Source organism: Anopheles ziemanni, chromosome 3 (genome assembly GCF_943734765.1).
Source record: "Anopheles ziemanni chromosome 3, idAnoZiCoDA_A2_x.2, whole genome shotgun sequence".
NCBI lineage: Eukaryota > Metazoa > Arthropoda > Insecta > Diptera > Culicidae > Anopheles > Anopheles ziemanni.
Genome location: NC_080706.1, coordinates 62,254,870 through 62,272,815, shown reverse-complemented (window position 1 = coordinate 62,272,815; position 17,946 = coordinate 62,254,870). Strand labels below are relative to the sequence as shown.

Here is a 17,946-nt window from a genome sequence, read left to right as displayed (position 1 = left end):
TAACTGGTTATATTAAAAGTTGGCCATAATGTGGTTAAAGTGACGAAAACATTATGAAATGTGACTACAATTTCAACAATTTCATGTAAAAACGAAGAACGCTAGTAATTTTCATACGACAGTATCATAAAGAGTAGCATTTCGCTTGTGTTCTGAACAGTTGGAGTCGACATGTTTGATGTTATGCAACTCTTCTTAACTGCCATACTAAGCTTATGTAGATTTTTAAAGACTTCAGTAATTTATGGAGCAACGCTAAAAGTTCATTTGGAAGCCTGGTTTCTGTCTCGGAGCATACAGTGCGATGTGCAACATAGCACAAAGCGACAGAAAGAAAATTGGCTTGATCATCTCCTAAATTGGCCTAAATGTTTTGGAAATCCTAAATGCTAAAAGAAAATCATATTGTGGCTGACAACCAGCGAGAAGCTAATGCCAAAGGCGCCTTACGGAAGCGGCTAACTTTATCATAAAACATCACAAAGAGTACTAGACAGTGAAAGCACTTCATCCCCGAAGAGCACCGAAAAGAAAATATTTAAATTTTTATTTTCTCTTCAACATTCAAAATAACATCTACTTCAAATCTACATTTTTCTTAATATGGTTTCTTTTGTCTTCCTTAGCTCAATTCCGCTCGCCGCGAATAATCGAAAACCCGAGTGACACAATCGTCCCGAAAAACGATCCCGTGACGCTGAACTGCAAGGCCGAGGGCAAACCGCAGCCGGTCATCCAATGGTACAAAGACGGCGACGAGGTTAAGCTGGACGCGAACCACGTCCTGCTACCGGCGGGATCGTTGTTCTTCCTGCGCACCGTCCACAGCAAGAAGGAGCAGGACGACGGGGTCTACTGGTGCGTCGCCAGCAATCCGGCCGGCAAAGTATACAGCCGGAATGCAACACTGCAGGTGGCAAGTAAGTGTCCGATTATCTTGCGGTGGCATCTTTACCAGTTGCAAGTTTTCAAAGTTATTTAATTGTTTCATTAATTCATATGTCTCTCAGGAATCGAAGTAACACTTTAAAATCCTTTTTTATACATACAAGTAGGCCCTAAGTATCTATTAAACTGTTTCCAAACCAAATAATGTAGATATAAGGTACACCCAGATCGATTCCTTTTAAATGATACCTTCTTTAATTTATGTAAGCTGAGGACAGAATACACGTAATCACCTCTTATCCATACACATTCGGATACATGAACCACTTTTTGTGTATCCCCGAATGGCGAATTATCGTCGTGGATGTAAAATAACCGTCATACAGAACCTTCTGTTTATGATGGTATCGATTTTAATGCCTCTTTTCGTTCTCTCTCACTCTCCTTCCTTTTAGCACTTCGAGACGATTTCCGTGTGGAACCGAAAAACACACGAGTGGCAGCGGGCGAAACTGCCCTGCTGGAATGCAGTCCACCCCGTGGCAATCCGGAACCCAGCGTCAGCTGGAAAAAGGTACGCATGAATCTCGAGCACACCCGAGGGCCCGCCGCGCTCTCGTTATCATCCACCGAATCACAATTTATCACGGACTGACCCTTTTGATGTTGCTTTTTTCGTTCTGTCGTTCTCGCACTTCCACTCCACTGTTTGACCGCTGCTGCCCAAAACGCTTGCCACAGAACGACGTTTTTCTGGAGCTGGACGATTATCGCCCTTCGAAGGAGCTGGCCAGGATACGGATCGTTGACAGTGGGAATCTTCTGATCAGCGACGTTCGGCCCGCGGACGAAGGGCGTTACCAGTGCATCGCACAAAATATGGTTGGCTCCAGGGAGAGTGGGCTCGCCAAATTAACTGTGCAGGGTAAGTGTCCGGTTCGGGAAAAAGGCTTCTCCATCGAGCAAAAAAGGGTTTTCGCTTGATGTTCGATGATTTACGGTGGCGAGCTTTTGTTTTGTTTTGTTTTGTAAAGTTTGAGTGGGCTTTGTCTTCCATCCAGTTATCTCTGCGCGTTTGACGTAAACGTAAATGAAGATCAATGTGTTTCGAAGGGATCCATTTCGTTGACCGGCCTTTTTTTGGGATGGTCATACAAAGCACATGATTGATGTTACTAGATAAGGAAAGGTCTATTGTGATTTTGTCCATTCCCTTACAATCGATTTGTCAACTCTATGCTTTGAGATTTCACCGATGGACTAACGGTCCTTTCTTGAATCGGAGGATTATTTTCTTTTTATTAAACAACATCATCGATCCAGGATATGTATGTTTGAGAAATTTGCTAATGTTGTTCAAGTATTGCGCGAAACGCCAGTTATAAATTAAGCTCAGGCGGACGGCCCGATATTTTATTTAAATATTGTTAGTCTTGAATGCAATGTCGAATCTACACTTTACGAAGCATGATAATAAAATTCAGTTTCTAACGTTTGAATCCTATGCGCACCATTAGAATCTTAACAAAGCATTTCAATTTGTTATTTGTTGAAATATCAGCAATTTCTGAATAAAAGCTTACAGTGGTGCTATTTTTATTTCACCCCCTTTTTATGAATTTTTCGAGTTAAATTTAAATAGACTACATCAATAAAATCGTAACTGTGGACTGAAAAATAGTAAATCTGATTGTAATAACATTCTCAAATGGACAAGGCTTAAATTCACACAAGGAAATCACAAACATTTTGGCCAAAAACAGGATGATGGTATTCTTGCTTCGCGGAGTGTATGTTGAATTCAAATATTCATGAAATTCAAAGGTTCAGTTAAATATATTCAATCTAACGAGATATTCAGATTCATGAGTCTAAAAATACTTGCGAAACGTAAAGTTAGTCGGAAAATTTAAGTATTTAAATCAATGATTTATAGGAGAAGTGTCAGCGTGACTAATCAGTGTTGAAATCTCCTGTTTCGACTTTTAAATTTGACTTTTTGCTTGGTCTTTATTGATAGTGGAATGGTAGGTTTGAATGCTGATTCGTATGTGATTTGTTTCCTTATTAATTAGATGACAAGGACAAAATATTTCAATTTTCACTAGTTGCTCACTCGCCACCGAAAGCCACCCACCTTTAGTCAGTACCTCTTTGGGCGCATAATTTATGACATTTTTAATCAACTTTGTCGTCTTAAGGTATCACCGATGTATGATTTATAACGTTCCAACCTAATGCTCTAACCGTTCTCGATGCCCCGTTTGTCGCTCTCGCCCACAGTCAAACCATACTTCGTGGCCGAGCCGGTCGATGCGACGGTGCTCGAGGGCCACCGGGTCCAGTTCCAGTGCGCCGTCGGTGGCGATCCCGCGCCGCAGATACTTTGGATCAAACAGAACGGCCACATACCGGTCGGGCGGGCCGAAATTTCCGAGGAGGACAAGAGTCTCATCATCCGCAACGTGACCGCAGACGACCACGGGCAGTACATCTGCGAGGCACGAAACTCCGTCGGTGTCATCAGTGCCCGCGCCAGCCTCACCGTCAACAGTGAGTATTGGAGTGCCACGGCCGCTCGTTCGATTATGGCGCCGAATCACATTCAACGGGGGAAGCGGGAAAAGTTTCACCTCAACATCCAATATCGAATGACAATGTAGGGATTATCTTTCTCATCCGTGGAGCCGTCGTCGGGGCTGATCCCACAACCTACGAGTGGTTTCGAAATAGCTCCACTACTGTGGTGCTGCACCACGCGGAGGACTGCATGCAATAACACACAATTTAGCTTTTAACTATTCCGAGCCGCGGCAACTTTATTGGGTTTTATTGCGGTACGAATTTCCGATCGTATTTTTACAACCCACCTCTCACTTGGTGGCGGCCGGTTTTTGGCGAGACATTCGGCTGACTTTATTTCAGTTGTTTCGTTTTTTTTTCGTGAAGGATTTTTAGAACACATTTGCAAGTTTAAGGCATTTTATTGCGATCGTTTTGGCACCCCGTCGCTTTCGGATGAGCTTTTCCAATGCTGCATACAGTGGTTGTTTCTGTGGCAAAGAAGAGTTGTGTAACTTTTGGTCGTTGTTTTTCGCTTGCTCGTCGATCATCCGGCCGCAACCCTCGGCAATGAGTCACAAAAATCCCATTGCTCTTTGCTGCTTGTTTATGAGTGGTCGAAAATCGCTTCCTCGCCGTAACTTAGATTTATACTGGATCAATGTTTATTCTTTTTTCCCCAACCCAATTCTGCGTCCTTTCCTGTGTACGTCTTCGAGTGTACGTCGCACCTATAATATAAACTCAATTTTGATGTTCACTCTTTACGCTTCTCCCCAGCTCCACCCGTGTTCACCGTCCGACCACAGGATCAGAAAGTCGTCGTCAACAGTGTCGTGACGTTCAAGTGTTCGGCTGCCGGTAGCCCGCTGCCGTCGGTGTTCTGGACGCGCGAGGGCTCGCAGACGCTAATGTTCCCGAACAACAGCTACGGCAATATGGCCGTAACTGGGCAGGGCTCGCTGCAAATCCACGGTGTGCAGCGCGAGGACGACGGTTACTTTGTCTGCTCCGCACTCAGCGTGGCGGGATCGGTTACGAGTCGAGTTTATTTGCAGGTGAGTGAGCGGGCTCAATCGGCTAGCAAATGGGCATTGCATTCGATTCGGGTTTTATTGTAGCCATGAAGTTTAATTTAGCAAAATTGGTGAGCAATATCACGGCTCATGTAAAACGACCATTTACATCCAAATACAATCGAACCTTTGGGTATCATAGAGATTCAAGGGGTATACAATTACTTCTGGCCATTCCTAACACTTATATAAATTTAATTTATTGGGAATTTACAGCATAGCTGTAATGTTTGCAGGAGTTTTAGAAGAAATGTTAGGATAAAAAAAATATGTTTATGTTTCTTAATTTTGTGTAAAAATAAACTATTTTTATTTCTGTTCTATTGCATGACACCCACAGGGGCCTCACCAATACTAAACCATGTGTCAATTTATCCTACTATATACATCTTTTAATTTCCAATTTTGTGAATTGTTGTCGGGTCAGCTTATTTAAAATTCTTGCTCATCGACGGTTATATTTCCACCATGCAAAATCTTCAGTCTTCTATTTGTATAACCCAGCAATTGTTGATATAAACATTAACTTCCGTTACCGGTCCGTATTGTACCAACTTCTGCAGGGATTTTTCATTCAGCATACTTTTTTTTAATCTTAAAATTCTTTTGAGACGTGTTCATAAAAATCTTTCACTGTACTGTTTACAGGTTACTTCACCGATTGACAGTATTCCGCCACCGGTGCTTCAGCAAGTTCCATCGAATCAAAGCCTACCGGCGGGTACCAAGGCAACTCTTCCCTGCCGAACTACCCCATCGGATACTACGACAGTGCCAAAATGGGAACGTGACGGAAGCACCCTTCAGACTGGATTGGGAAAGCGTTATAAACTTTTACCCGGCGGAACACTGAGGATAGATGGTGAGTTTTGTTAACAGACAAAATATTCAACCTTTGTGTTATTCATCCAAACTTTCGCATAGCAAGACAATTTTATAGGATTGATCAATACGACGAACATAAACCTAAATATGAAAATTTTATAACAGAGTTGATCTTACTTGTTTTTTAGTTCTATCAAGAGTTTTAAAGTAATTTTAGAATTTAAATGCCGAAAACCGATCATATCCCAATTGCTTAAAATGGACCTTTTTTGAGCATCACTGCTCACTGTGGAGGGGTTCATACAGGAATGGTTTGGGGTTGTAATATCCCATTGAATGATTTAATTGATGCATTAACAATCATCTAAAAACAATTTCATTTCTACTTACGCTACCCAGTGGGGTATACCAGTTGGCTTAGCTTTGAAGAGTTGAATGTACCCTGGAACCCTCTCCCCCTAGTTTACCTCTTTCTTTGTTGCTTCCATTTGAAGGACTTGCTTAGAAACCGGCGACAATCCCCTCGGTAGCAAAACCGACTCCCCGGGCGAGTAACGAAAGACCCGTAGCAGCTAGGAAACCATTAAATATTTGAAAAGTTTGTGCTGCCGACGATGCACGTGTGCCGTCTGGAAATCAGAAAACCAATATAAGAGCCTAGCAATGCAACAGCAGCACGCCTTCACGCTCTGCACTTCAAAAGCTTAATTATTGACGAGTGGATGTTGGTACGCGTCCATTGAACGGGGAATAATAGACGTGTAGAGCGCTCTACAGATTTCAGAACGCAACGATTTAACAGAGATCTTGTGCAAATGGTATCGTGTAAATGCAATGGCAAATGATGAGACAGAGAGAGGATATCCGGTTTCATTACATGAAGTGCACGACGCAGCCTTGTGTCGGTTTAAACAAAAGAGCGAAAAGGAAATCCCCAACCAAGGAGCCCGTGGTAATCTTGCCCGCCATACCGTGATCTTCATCAGGACACAGATGATTGATGAATTAGTTGAACAATTTTGTGTTTAATTTGTTGAAAAGCATGAGCCAACTGGATTTTTACCCCATTGCCAGACGTCGAATGCGTGCCCGATACACGCCAGAAGTATACATTCCTTTCTGCAGCCATAAAGCACACTTCAGTGCACACACACTCGTTGCATCATCAATCAATCGTACGAATGGCATGACGTGCTTGCAGCGAATCTTTTCGTATTCTGTATGGAACCACTTCCCAGGACGCCTTTCGCCGATAAGGATACTACAATATTCATTCCCTTCGACACGCTTAAAAGTGACACGGTGAAAGATTATGTTCTCGGTAATTGTACCCTCATGGGATAAGCGAATGGAGTTTATTTTTCCATCCGCAATAGGGGGTGCTCACTCCGATAGCCATCACCAACTTCATCCCATCGTGTGATTGTTGCTAAAAAGCAAAAGGAACAGCAAGCTTTTGCAAATGCTTACCTAATTGATTCACACAAAGAGAACGGACCATTCATCAGCGAAGCCGGAGGTCATACGGTGCGTCCAGATATTATGGTTTTGATTGGAGAACCGTGTGCGTTGTGTTACTGGCCAAACAACGAAGGTCAATTTCTTCGGGTTCCAGTCTGACACAAGCGTGACTTGACTTATTCCGTATTGTGTAAGTCTCTTCGCGAGCGAGAAAGTCCAACTGAAATATGCTTTAATCTCGAGATTCGCTCGGTAAGATATCAACCAAAGGCGGTGTGCGATATAGAAGTGGTGTCATCCCAATCGACCGTCGCCTAACGGCATTTTCATGGTGGGTTCGAACCACCTTTTGACCGCGCATAGTATAACACATCAGACGGAAAGTGACGGCAAAGAAGATGCTTCAACGGAACGAGCCACGACTCAATGTCACGGAGCCTCTTCGACATTGGCATAGAACATCCAGCCCAGCCTTCTCGCTTGGCGTTGAAAAAGACTTTTCAATTAAATGTCATTATGTAAATGATCTTTCTTTGGCGCTCTTCGTAGGACCGACGCTCGGAAAATCACCGTTGGACGAGCCATAAAGACCGGCTAGAACGTATCTTTCCGCTCGAAAGAGGTAAAGAGTGGAAACCATCACTGTTCCTTTGGGTACCTCTTGGTATACCTCTTGGTCGATGGCGCAGTTAGTTAAAAGATGGCTGGAAAGAACGAAAAAAAAAACAAGATAGCAGACATTCCGTGCGATGGAACCAGAAAAGCTGAAGAGTGTAGGGAAAATAAAGATCCAATAGAGAGATAAGCTAATGATGCTTAAGGGTTGATTGAGCTTTTGTATTGTCAGTGAATCAACTGGTGCCCTTGAGGTTCCATCGTTTATCTGCTCTTTGTTACCACCTTTTACCCCATATGCTTCCAGCATCTTTTACGTTGTGGATGCATTCAGAAAAAAATTGAAGCGTGCCAAAACGACGTAGAGATGCCGAGACATAAAGTGAAAGCTGTCGCCGTATTTACTCTGTCTATGACGGGACGGCATGTTTTGCACGTGCATTTTTAATTACACTTAAATGATGAACTTCTAAACGAACCGATGGTGAATTAACGCTGTCAAAAATGGATTTAAACGATAAATCTGTCCGTTCTTTTACATATCATTTATGGAAGTTAAAAAAGGTGTTTTACGATAACCTTTGCCAGTTGCTGTTCGTGTTGGATTATGTGAAGGACCAATCAAATCTTGGCATGCAAGTTATTTTTCATCCTCGTTCCCATTTTCCATTCGATTGCTTGTTTATTGAAAGACTTTCGGTGAATTACTTACTCTTATTGCAAAAGTTTTCTATAATGTGTCCGGTATCGTATGTTCGTTGTTTTTTTGTGTATCTTCTCAATCCCACGAGCAGCGCTCTTCATGTCGTGTTTCCCTTATTGAAAGTAAGGGTACTTCAGTTTCAAGCATATATGCTTTTTCGGGCCACACTCCACAAGTGCGAGCAATACAGAAGGTTCATCAAAAAACTTTTTCAATTTGGTCTCATCTGTTCTTATTTGGCCCTCATCTCCTTGTTGAAACTGACCCGTACGTGATTATTGCTTTGGCGAACGAAATGCTTTCTTTATTGTGTGACCCTTTTGTAACATTTAGTTACACACCAGTTATGTACGAATTTATATTATTCGCGAGTTTACTATATATTTTCTGGTTTGAATTATCAATGTCGCATTTCATACTATTTTGAATTATTACATTTATTAAGTAGACAATATCGCTTGTAACATAGAACAACCATATTTTAGTTAGACATTTTATAATTGACCTTAACTTAAACGTGTCATCGCTGTAGAAGCTTTTTAAAGTACTAACCATAATATAAAACTGTGCTGCAATCTTTGACAGGAACTCTTACAAATGCAATGGAACGGGCTGAGATGAAAATCGACCCTCCAAAGTTCGTGCTGTACGGACGTATCGATAAGTGCGTTACTCGACGAAACTTTTCCCGCAAGAAAACTTGTACGGGATTGGGAAGTCGTAAATTTTACGTATAAATTTCCTGCCAGAAAGTGTTCTCGAATTCGTGCCACGTTCGCTTCTTCACAAGCGCGCGCGTAGGTGTTCCCGGCAAGTGGCGTGGCACTCGAGAAAAGGTTTGTTTTTGCGACGATTTCTGCCCCCGCCTGAAGGGTGGTGGAAACGAAATCGGGCACCGATAATATGTGCGCCCTGCCTTTGGCCCACATTTTGCGCCCAACGTGGAGCTAATGGCGATGTGCCTCCGCCGTCACGATGTGTGAAATCCACCGCACCACACAACGCAAAGGCGCACCAGTAAAGAGTGAATAAATTTGACTGGAATGAATCCTCCGCGCCCGGCATCGATTGGTATGGTTTCCGATGATTCCTGCTGAAAATGCAAATTCCTTCGCGCTTCGATGCGAAGCGTACAAGTTTCCGGGCACACGCGTTTTGCCGCACATTGGGGAATATCATTTCCGGTATGGTTTCTATCTGATGCTACAGGTAGCGAAACTTTGTCCTCCGTTGACTCTGAAGGTGGCTTTGGATGGAAGTGCTTCGATGGCATATAAAGGGACATTGAAATATATTATTGGCTGGTTTTTAGCGTCCCTTCGTGCGCGGGTATGAATCATTCAGAATGTTTCTTAATCACATTTAAAGCACTGCGAAGCAATCACTTAGATCTACTGAAGTATATATTTTCCATTCTGATTGATTTTCAAGCTGTTTTAAATTTACAACCAATATTTGCATGTACTCTCATTTTTCCAAAAACAGAGGGTACTTTATAACTAAATCAATTCGAAGCTTAATTCAATAATTGGTTTCAAACATTTCGTGTAGTGAGGCGATGAGTTTTAGATTAAAATTGACTCAAGAAACTATAACAACGCCGTACGACAACGTTTCATAGATTTTATCGATTACTTCGGGAGCATCGTCTCGGCATACGCGCGCTCCACCTTATCTCGGATTATGTGGTTTTTGGGTGTGAAAATTCGTTCGTCACGTACACCGAGAGAATTTTGTGGTTCTTTTGATTCAATTATGCTTATTCAAACTCGTGATTTGATTATTCAAAAATGTGTTCGTCAGAGGGGCCGATAAGGGTACGGAAAACCTGAACCGACACCACCAGGCATGGAAGCATCATTTCCGAAAATACCACCACTCGTTTCCTTGGCGTTGTGCAAAAGATGAATAATTCGTGCCTTGTCAGCGTGTTATCCTCCCGACGTGGGTTAGGAGTTATCGATCGGTCGATAGCGCAGGTAAAGGCCTCTACCGCGAGTCGATCGAATGGTAAGACACTGGCAGTGCAAAAAGGTACTCTCCAAATTGACTTGACGTGTTCCTAAACCCTCGTAAAAGCCAGCGTAAACCTCGCGTACGACATGCGGATCGAAACAAATGGTATTTGTTTTTATTTCGAAGCATCGGAAAGTGCGTCGCCTTGTGTTTTCTAAAGCACTTTCGTCAACACTATTTTTTTTTGCCATACTTTAAGAAGCATGAAGTCAGTCTCTGCGCTTCTTGCCATCTCCTTGTCGGACAGAGAGAGCGAAAGGTGTCCTTGAATGCCTTCATTCCATCCAAACCTTCTGGTGACTATTTACGGTTGTGTTCCAAAGGGCTCTCGCACTCGTCTCGTGCCATTAACTCAACTCAAAGCGAAGTGGCACTCTAACCAATCAACAGTACGGGTCGTCATAGACCACAGGTTGTCAAAAGGAGCCTACGAAGTAGCTCCAGCAGTAAAAGAAGTTGCCGTTTTGGGCTGCTGTACCTACTGCTGATTTCCAAAAAAAAACAGACCTCAAACAGTAGCCTCCACCGAAAACAGATGGCTTTAAGTACTAGCTTACCGGCGGTAAGAGCGACTACCGCTCATCAACGACTTCTCGAACGCACTTTAACGTAACGTGAAAAGCTGTCGAAAATATCGGCCTCGGTGTGCCGTTTTGGTGCGTACTCATTTTTCAACCTGAACATGACGTTCTCTTGAATATATTTCTGCCATTAGATGCCAACGAATAATCGGTTTTGTTCCCATCGTTACAGTGTCTCCTTTCCATGGTCCAGTTTTAAGGCCAATAATTATCGCTTATTGTAGATTCGCACCTCCGCGCGCGGGTTGAAGCTTTGCAATCAATTCCGCTGTGTGTGTGTGCGTGTGTTTTTTTATATTTGTGACTTTGTTTCTGAACCACTAATTGACCAATTTTACCGTTAACTACCCTCGTACTGCCCGTCCCATTCCCGACAGCTTTATGTCCTTTCTCTCCAATATGGTAATGAGGCTCATTGTCGTCCATCGTCGTCCATGGATGGCGTTGCAGCAGGGCAGGAAGGGGCACGAGAGGCGAACGGAAAGTGTTTGTTGTGGGGACGAGACATTGTAAATGCTACGATAATGGTATTTGAACTTTTACCCCATCTTCCGTGGTGCGGTGAAATTGGAAGCTTAATGAGCTCCTCGGAGGATTACTTCGTTTCGCCGCGCGCTTTACACTTCCTCGGGGTCCCGGAATTAATGGTTTTAATGGGCCAACTGTTCGCGGATCTTATTTAAGACGGATTCAATTCATTGTGGCAGTCTTTCTTAGCACGCTACCGGGAATTAATGATCATTTATTACTTTTTCGATAAAGATGCAAGAATTTTCTTACAAAGATTCGTTTTAGACGAAGCTTTTGCCAGTCTTTAAAGAAGTCATTAAACTCCGACGGGAATGTTGTGCCCGTTGCAATACTCCATACAGTACGGTATGGACATATTCGCTTTAAACATACTTTTCTCGAGCTGGTATGGAGCTCAATATCAATAAACAAAACATGGCGTTTACTTGGCTTGAAATAGTATGCTTCAAGGTTCTTAGTGGATTCACGAACGCTATAAACGCTAGTACAACCAGAGAAGTTTTTCGATGCATTGAAAATACACAACACTCTCTTTCAGGGGCTTTTCTATTTTGTCGCACTAAACTTTTCCTTCTAGACTTAGTCATAGAAAACTATAGAACGGAAAACTCGTACAGAAGGACGTAAGAATGGAAGTAAGTGGTTCCAATGCCTAGCAATTGTTTCATCTAAAGCAAGGAACAAAAAAATAAAAGACGTGAAAGCCTTCGGGACGTGGTGGAAAATGGAACACCTCATATGCATATTGTATGTGGTTTAATGCTTTCGAACATACTTGCCCTAATGAAAGCGGTGGGCGCTTTTCACTTCGTACGGTATTAGGTGCTACTTCGGTGTTATTTTCTGTAGCTCTTCAGGATGCTTTTTTTTCCTCCCTTGTGCTTTCAGAACGGGTGGTTTTATTTTTTCCTTCCGTTTCCGTTTGTCCTTTCGCCGTTGTACAATGGAGGTTCTACTTCGTTCAAGGATGTTGTTTGCGGTATCACCTGGAAAGATTTTATATCCGAGAACCAGAGTAAAAAAGAACACTGACGGCGGATCGTGTGGAAAGCGGGGCCAGTTCTAAACATGCTCTGCACCATTTGTGTGTCCCCAGGGGGTTTGTACTTTTTCCGGGATTTTAGTGCTCCAGAATCCCCCGGTGTTGAAGTGTGAGTGCGCTACAGGACCAACCCACTTCCGCCGGCAGGTTAGGAGAAATGGCAGGGATCCACGGGAAGGCAGGCTTTCTGCGACATATTAAAGCACCGTACTTTATGTATTTTTAGCAATTCTATGGGTCGTTTTTTACCGACGTACAATGGTGACGCCTTTCGGATGCTTTTAAAAGTTTCCTCATGTTTACATTGTGTGTTTGGGCAGCAACATTTGCGGTCTCGTGTTTAAAGGAATTCTGGATTATTTATACTACGCTACCGTGTGTTTATTTTAGCAGTGTTTAGACAATGACAATCCATGGGTGTTGAACAAAATCCTTATTTTTTTGTGGACAAAAATAAACAATCGTTTTGATACATTGGTGGCGGTTTTATAAATGAGGGGAAAACATTAAAACGGAACTTCAATCAGACACGACTCCTAATCGTATCATGTCAATAAATGTATTTGCTTAACCTTTAAACCGTACAATAATTAAAAGTAACCTCAATCGTTGTTGACCATTTGCTGTCTTTTTACAAAACAACACCTTTTCCGTTTCAAACTTCGCGCCACTGACTAGTTAATTTGTCTGTTTGTTGAATTACAGTAAAAAAATCATCTTCACCGTCCATGCTTCTCTTCTTCCCGCGGTCGCATTTTCAGACACCATTTTCCATGCCAAGGTTAATCATAACTCTTTTACGACGTCTTTTGCGGCACGTACCGTATCATTATCAGACGCAAATTCATGGTTTGACCAAACACGGGCACTGTCCTTGGAAAGGTTCACTGCTGGGAAGGTTCGTCGTTGTCGTCGTATTTCTTGGTGGGCGTTTCTTACGACTTATTGATACTTGTCTTTGCTGCTCGGCGGTATGCTGAACAACCATTGTTTGGAAAAGGCACTGAATGCCGAGCGCGGTTGTAACTGACAAGATGCATCAGCTTAAACATTGTTAACATCAAATAACGTATCATTGACTGTTTTTACTTCGTTATGCAATGTTTTGTTTCAGTCATAATTGGAAGCATAACAGTCGAACAATGCAATGAATAATTTTTTTACTAGTATTATTGTTTTTTGCTCCAGACTATAGATTTCCCTAATCTAATAATCATGCTACTGTTAAACAACATTCATTTCCAATTTCTGTATGACCTGCATTGATGCAGTTTGCGCTGTGTCCAATATATTCTCATATACATTCATTCATCAATTATTTCACTTTCAATTTATTACAATAAGTAATTTTTTCTTGCGATTTTTTTAATTGAAAGCTATATTTGTAAAGATAGACATTTGGTTAGGAATAATATCACTTCCATTGTTTACCAGCTTCAAACCCTTTTCACGGCACGCACGATTCCAACGCTTTTTTCTCTCCATTTGGCAGGATTACTGCATTGAACAACACCAAAGTAAACATGTTTTGCTTGTTTATACATATTTGGCATATTTGCTAAAACCACCCACAATAGTTCATTAGATTCAGGTCTGAAGAACTAGTGTTTCTCCTTTTTGTAAAAAAAATGTAGAAAGTTGATGTCCTGTAGTGTCTCTACTACGGCTCCATGGAAAAAAGTTATGGGAATATATTGGACACCCTGTAATTCTTTAATTCATTTTGAGATATTTTTTTTTTTATTTTGCATTCCCTTAGCTATGATTATTATTACTTACACATTATGGTATGTTTTCACTTTTCCAGACTTGCAAACTGAGGACAGCGGCTGGTATAAATGCATGGTAAAGCTGGATGACCATGAGTACTCTTGGTCAGCGTTTTTAAACGTAAGTGTAAATTGTTTGTTCGTTAGAAGGTATACTGGTAATAAAATAAAATTAATGAGCTTTTACGGATATTTCTGAAATTAATGGTATGCTTTATCCACAATCATTTTAATCTCGTTTCATTCGTAAATAGGTTGATAACAATCTACCGCCGCAATCGCAACAGCTATTCAATCCGGAGCTCTTACCCTCGGCCCCCGGTCAACCGAAAGCGGCCAACATCACCAACACAAACGTGACGCTCATATGGGCCCGCGGGCAGGACAAGCTGCGTACGAATGCGATCGCCAGCTACACGATCGAGTATCACAGCACGGAGGATCGTGAGGTAGACGCCGGTTGGAAGATCGCATTGCGGCAGATTGCCGGCAACACGGCCACGGTGACCGGCCTGTCGCCGGAAACCGGATACATCTTCTCGGTGCGTGCGGAAAACGGTATGGGCTTCTCGGCGCCCTCGCCCGTCTCGACACTGATCCGCACGCTATCGTCGGACGATCGGGTCACCATTCCGGAGGAGATGGAAACGGCGCGGATGGTGCTGAGTGGAAAGGTAGGTTCTTATCCGCCGTGGGCATCGGCTTCCTTGTTGGTGTAGTGGTTCGGGCTTGTAGATCCGATGCGCGGGTTTTACTCATATTTCACCGGAACGTATCATTATCGCTCGCCGCGCCGACGGCTGTGTTTATGTTGTGTGGTTTCACAGATTTTGGAACTGATCGATATCATCGCACTCACGTCGACGTCGGTGCGGCTCGAGTGGCAGCTGCAGATTGGCGGCTCGGAGGAGTACATCGAAGGGTTCTACGTGCGCTACCGCGATCTGGACAGCGACGTCCAGCGGTACAGCATGCTGCCGATACCGAACAGCGAGACCGAGAGCCACATCATAACGAACCTCAACAAGTACACCCGGTACGAGTTCTTCCTGACGCCGTACTTCAAAAATCTGGAAGGGCAGCCGAGCAACGCGCGGATCGTACGCACGCTCGAGGACATGCCGACGGGGCCGCCGACGAGCATTCAGGCCGGCATGTTGAACCTAACGGCCGGCTGGGTGCGATGGAGTGCGCCGCTTCGCGAGCACCAGCACGGGGCAGTAGTCGGGTACAAGATCCAGGTGAAGTCGGGTAACAACGCCTCGAAGCTGCTGGCCCAGATGACGCTGAACGCGACGACCACCTCGGTGATGCTGAACAACCTGACGACCGGCGCGAGCTACACGATTCGCGTGGCCATGTTCAACCGGCTCGGCATGGGCCCGTTCTCCAAGCCGCTCTTCCTCGTTATGGACCCGTCGTTCGTGATCGTGCCGCAGGGCGTGCACAACAGCAACCATCATTTCGGCGACTACGACCTGAGCGACCGGCGGCATCCACAGCATCCGCAGCACGGTCAAAGCTTCCTGCACGAGACGTGGTTTATGATCTTTGTCGTGTTTACGCTGTTGGTCGTACTCATCGTAACTATCGTTGCGGGGGTGATGATCTTCCGGCGCCGGCAAAGCCTCGGCAAACCGGTCGTTACCGTGCCGACACTCGGTGCCCGCCGGGGGGACATAGCGAGCCTCAGCATGTCGCGCAAGGACGGTATCTGGATCGATCGTGGCTGGCGGACGTGCGATACGGACAAAGACTCCGGTCTCAGCTCGATCAAGCTGTTGGAGGGCACCCAGACGCATCACACGTATCCTCTGCCGGACGGCGGTACCGACTACGCGGAGGTAGATCCTCGCGGTCTGACATCTTTCTACAATCGAAAGGTAAGTTGGGCCCAAGTTCGGTTTGGTGGGCCCCCCTTTCCTACCTGGGGCCAGAAATTAACTCGTAGCTTGTCGTTTTTGTTTCTACTCTTTGCACAACAGTCCCCGGAAAGCCCGACGCCGTACGCAACCACGATGATCATCAATGGTATACCGCGCAGCGAAAACGGCGATCTCGGCTATCAGGGTCACGATACCTTCTCATCTACATCATCCAGCTTCCGATCATTCTACGGCTATCCAAGGCCACCGAACGCTAACAATGGTACGATCGGGATTATAATCTAGCGATCCCATCCCGTCAGTTTTTAATCGCTTCTCTTTTCATCCACTCTTTCTTTAGCAGTTCCACCGAACTGGGTCGACTATCTTCCGCCACCGCCGGAGCATCCTCCCCCGGTACCGCAGCCGCTGGATATCAATCATCATCTCAGCCACGTCTACCCGTCCGAGCTGGTTGGGACGCTGAACAGTTCGCAAACCTCGAGCTACTGTTCCCGCCGGACCAGCGGGTACAAGTGAGATCCGGTGCCACGCTTTGGCTGGTAGGCAGTACCAATACCACCAAAACAAACCAACTAACGAACAAAAATGCAAAACAAATACGAAACCACACCACACCTCAGGACGACGCGATCGCTGTCACCAACCGAACGTGTTTCGGACGGTGGCACGCTGACGCGATCGAGTCCACACTCGGGCGCCACCTCTCGCCATATCACGGTGGCCCCGCCGTACAGTAGTGGGTACGGCGGGCCTGGGGCACATCCAATCATGGCCGTCCTGGCGATGACACCGTTCAGATATAGGAAGACGCAAAAGTGTTCAATTTTTGTGGACGGTTTCACCCCGGGCGCGTTCCCGTGTCCCAGACGACCGACGATAGAAGATCCTCATGGGTACGTATTTCCAAGAGTTCGAAAACGCCAAAGGAAAAGACAATCTATTATTTTGTTTTATTTTACACCATTTAGGATTTATCGTTCAATGTAGAACTTCTCCGGATTGGTGTATTCCCGTCCGAACGGGAATTTATCCTTCGAAGAAGGTAGTGCAACTGGCTCTTATCAATTCTGGCCACGACGACGACCTCTGGTGGACAAAGATTTCGGAGTCAAGCCGCCAAAAGAAACTGCTTCGACGTGGAAGAGATATCAGTGAACAAAATAAGTTTATCACATCCCGCGAGACGCTAATGTAGACGTGTATCCGGACACGACTTCGTAGTTTTTAGATGGTAGTGATGAATATAAATTATATTTTTTCTATGAAAAAATAACAACGATGTGCAATACGTTGAAAGTTATCCGAAATTGGAGCGAGTGGTAAGTTCTATTATCATTTTCAAAAGGTGATGGGTTGTTTGTTTTAATCGTAATATTCTTAAAGGTGTTTTTACTTTTTGTGTAATTGTTTCTTACTATCCTTGCAAAATTATAAAAGTCGAGTGTGATCGAAGTAATGTCGAGATTGTAGTAAAAACTTCTATACAAAGAATTTGGTGCCATTATTTAAGTTCTAAAATAAAATAAGTTCTAAGATAAAATATTATTATTACTCCTCATAAAATGAGTTATCGTTTATACTGGTGGACTTTTTTCGTCCAACCAGATGTTGAATTATCGTTCTATTATCGTTAATTATCGAAACCTATTTCGGTTTCCTACGTTAAACCAAACATAAAGTGATGTTGTTATCCCTCAATCCAATGTAACATGTATGCCCTATATAAACCTGTTTAAATCCCTTGTTTCGATATAAGTCGTTAATTTTCAGTTTTCTGTTTTTTGTTTTTGTATTACGTACATTTGTGCTTAAACTTAACAAGCATCCCTGTCGGTAAATAATGCGTGTCCTCGTAAACCGCAACCATTATTAAACCTCATAGTGGTGTAAACAAATTCTGTTCAGGTGTAGTCATAAATCCGATAGCATAATTTTAACGAGAAAGGGTGCAATTGTGGTTTGTTTGTGTTGTGCAGTTTTGCTGTACA

At 43.8% G+C, this 17,946-nt stretch overlaps 1 protein-coding gene across 1 annotated transcript in view; it reads left to right on the top strand.

Annotated features, from left to right (window-relative positions):
* Positions 1-17,184, top strand: part of LOC131289218 (roundabout homolog 2-like) — a 41,696-nt gene extending 24,512 nt beyond the window's left edge. Inside the window, exons 2-13 of the mRNA XM_058318430.1 lie at positions 627-920; positions 1,344-1,462; positions 1,630-1,813; positions 3,172-3,441; positions 4,231-4,508; positions 5,175-5,388; positions 14,108-14,190; positions 14,324-14,743; positions 14,897-15,952; positions 16,055-16,217; positions 16,299-16,851; positions 16,927-17,184. Of these exons, the coding sequence (XP_058174413.1) occupies positions 627-920; positions 1,344-1,462; positions 1,630-1,813; positions 3,172-3,441; positions 4,231-4,508; positions 5,175-5,388; positions 14,108-14,190; positions 14,324-14,743; positions 14,897-15,952; positions 16,055-16,217; positions 16,299-16,474 (3,257 nt within the window). The 3' untranslated portion in view covers positions 16,475-16,851; positions 16,927-17,184. The remainder of the gene's footprint in view (positions 1-626; positions 921-1,343; positions 1,463-1,629; positions 1,814-3,171; positions 3,442-4,230; positions 4,509-5,174; positions 5,389-14,107; positions 14,191-14,323; positions 14,744-14,896; positions 15,953-16,054; positions 16,218-16,298; positions 16,852-16,926) is intronic.
* Positions 17,185-17,946: the final 762 nt, after the last annotated feature.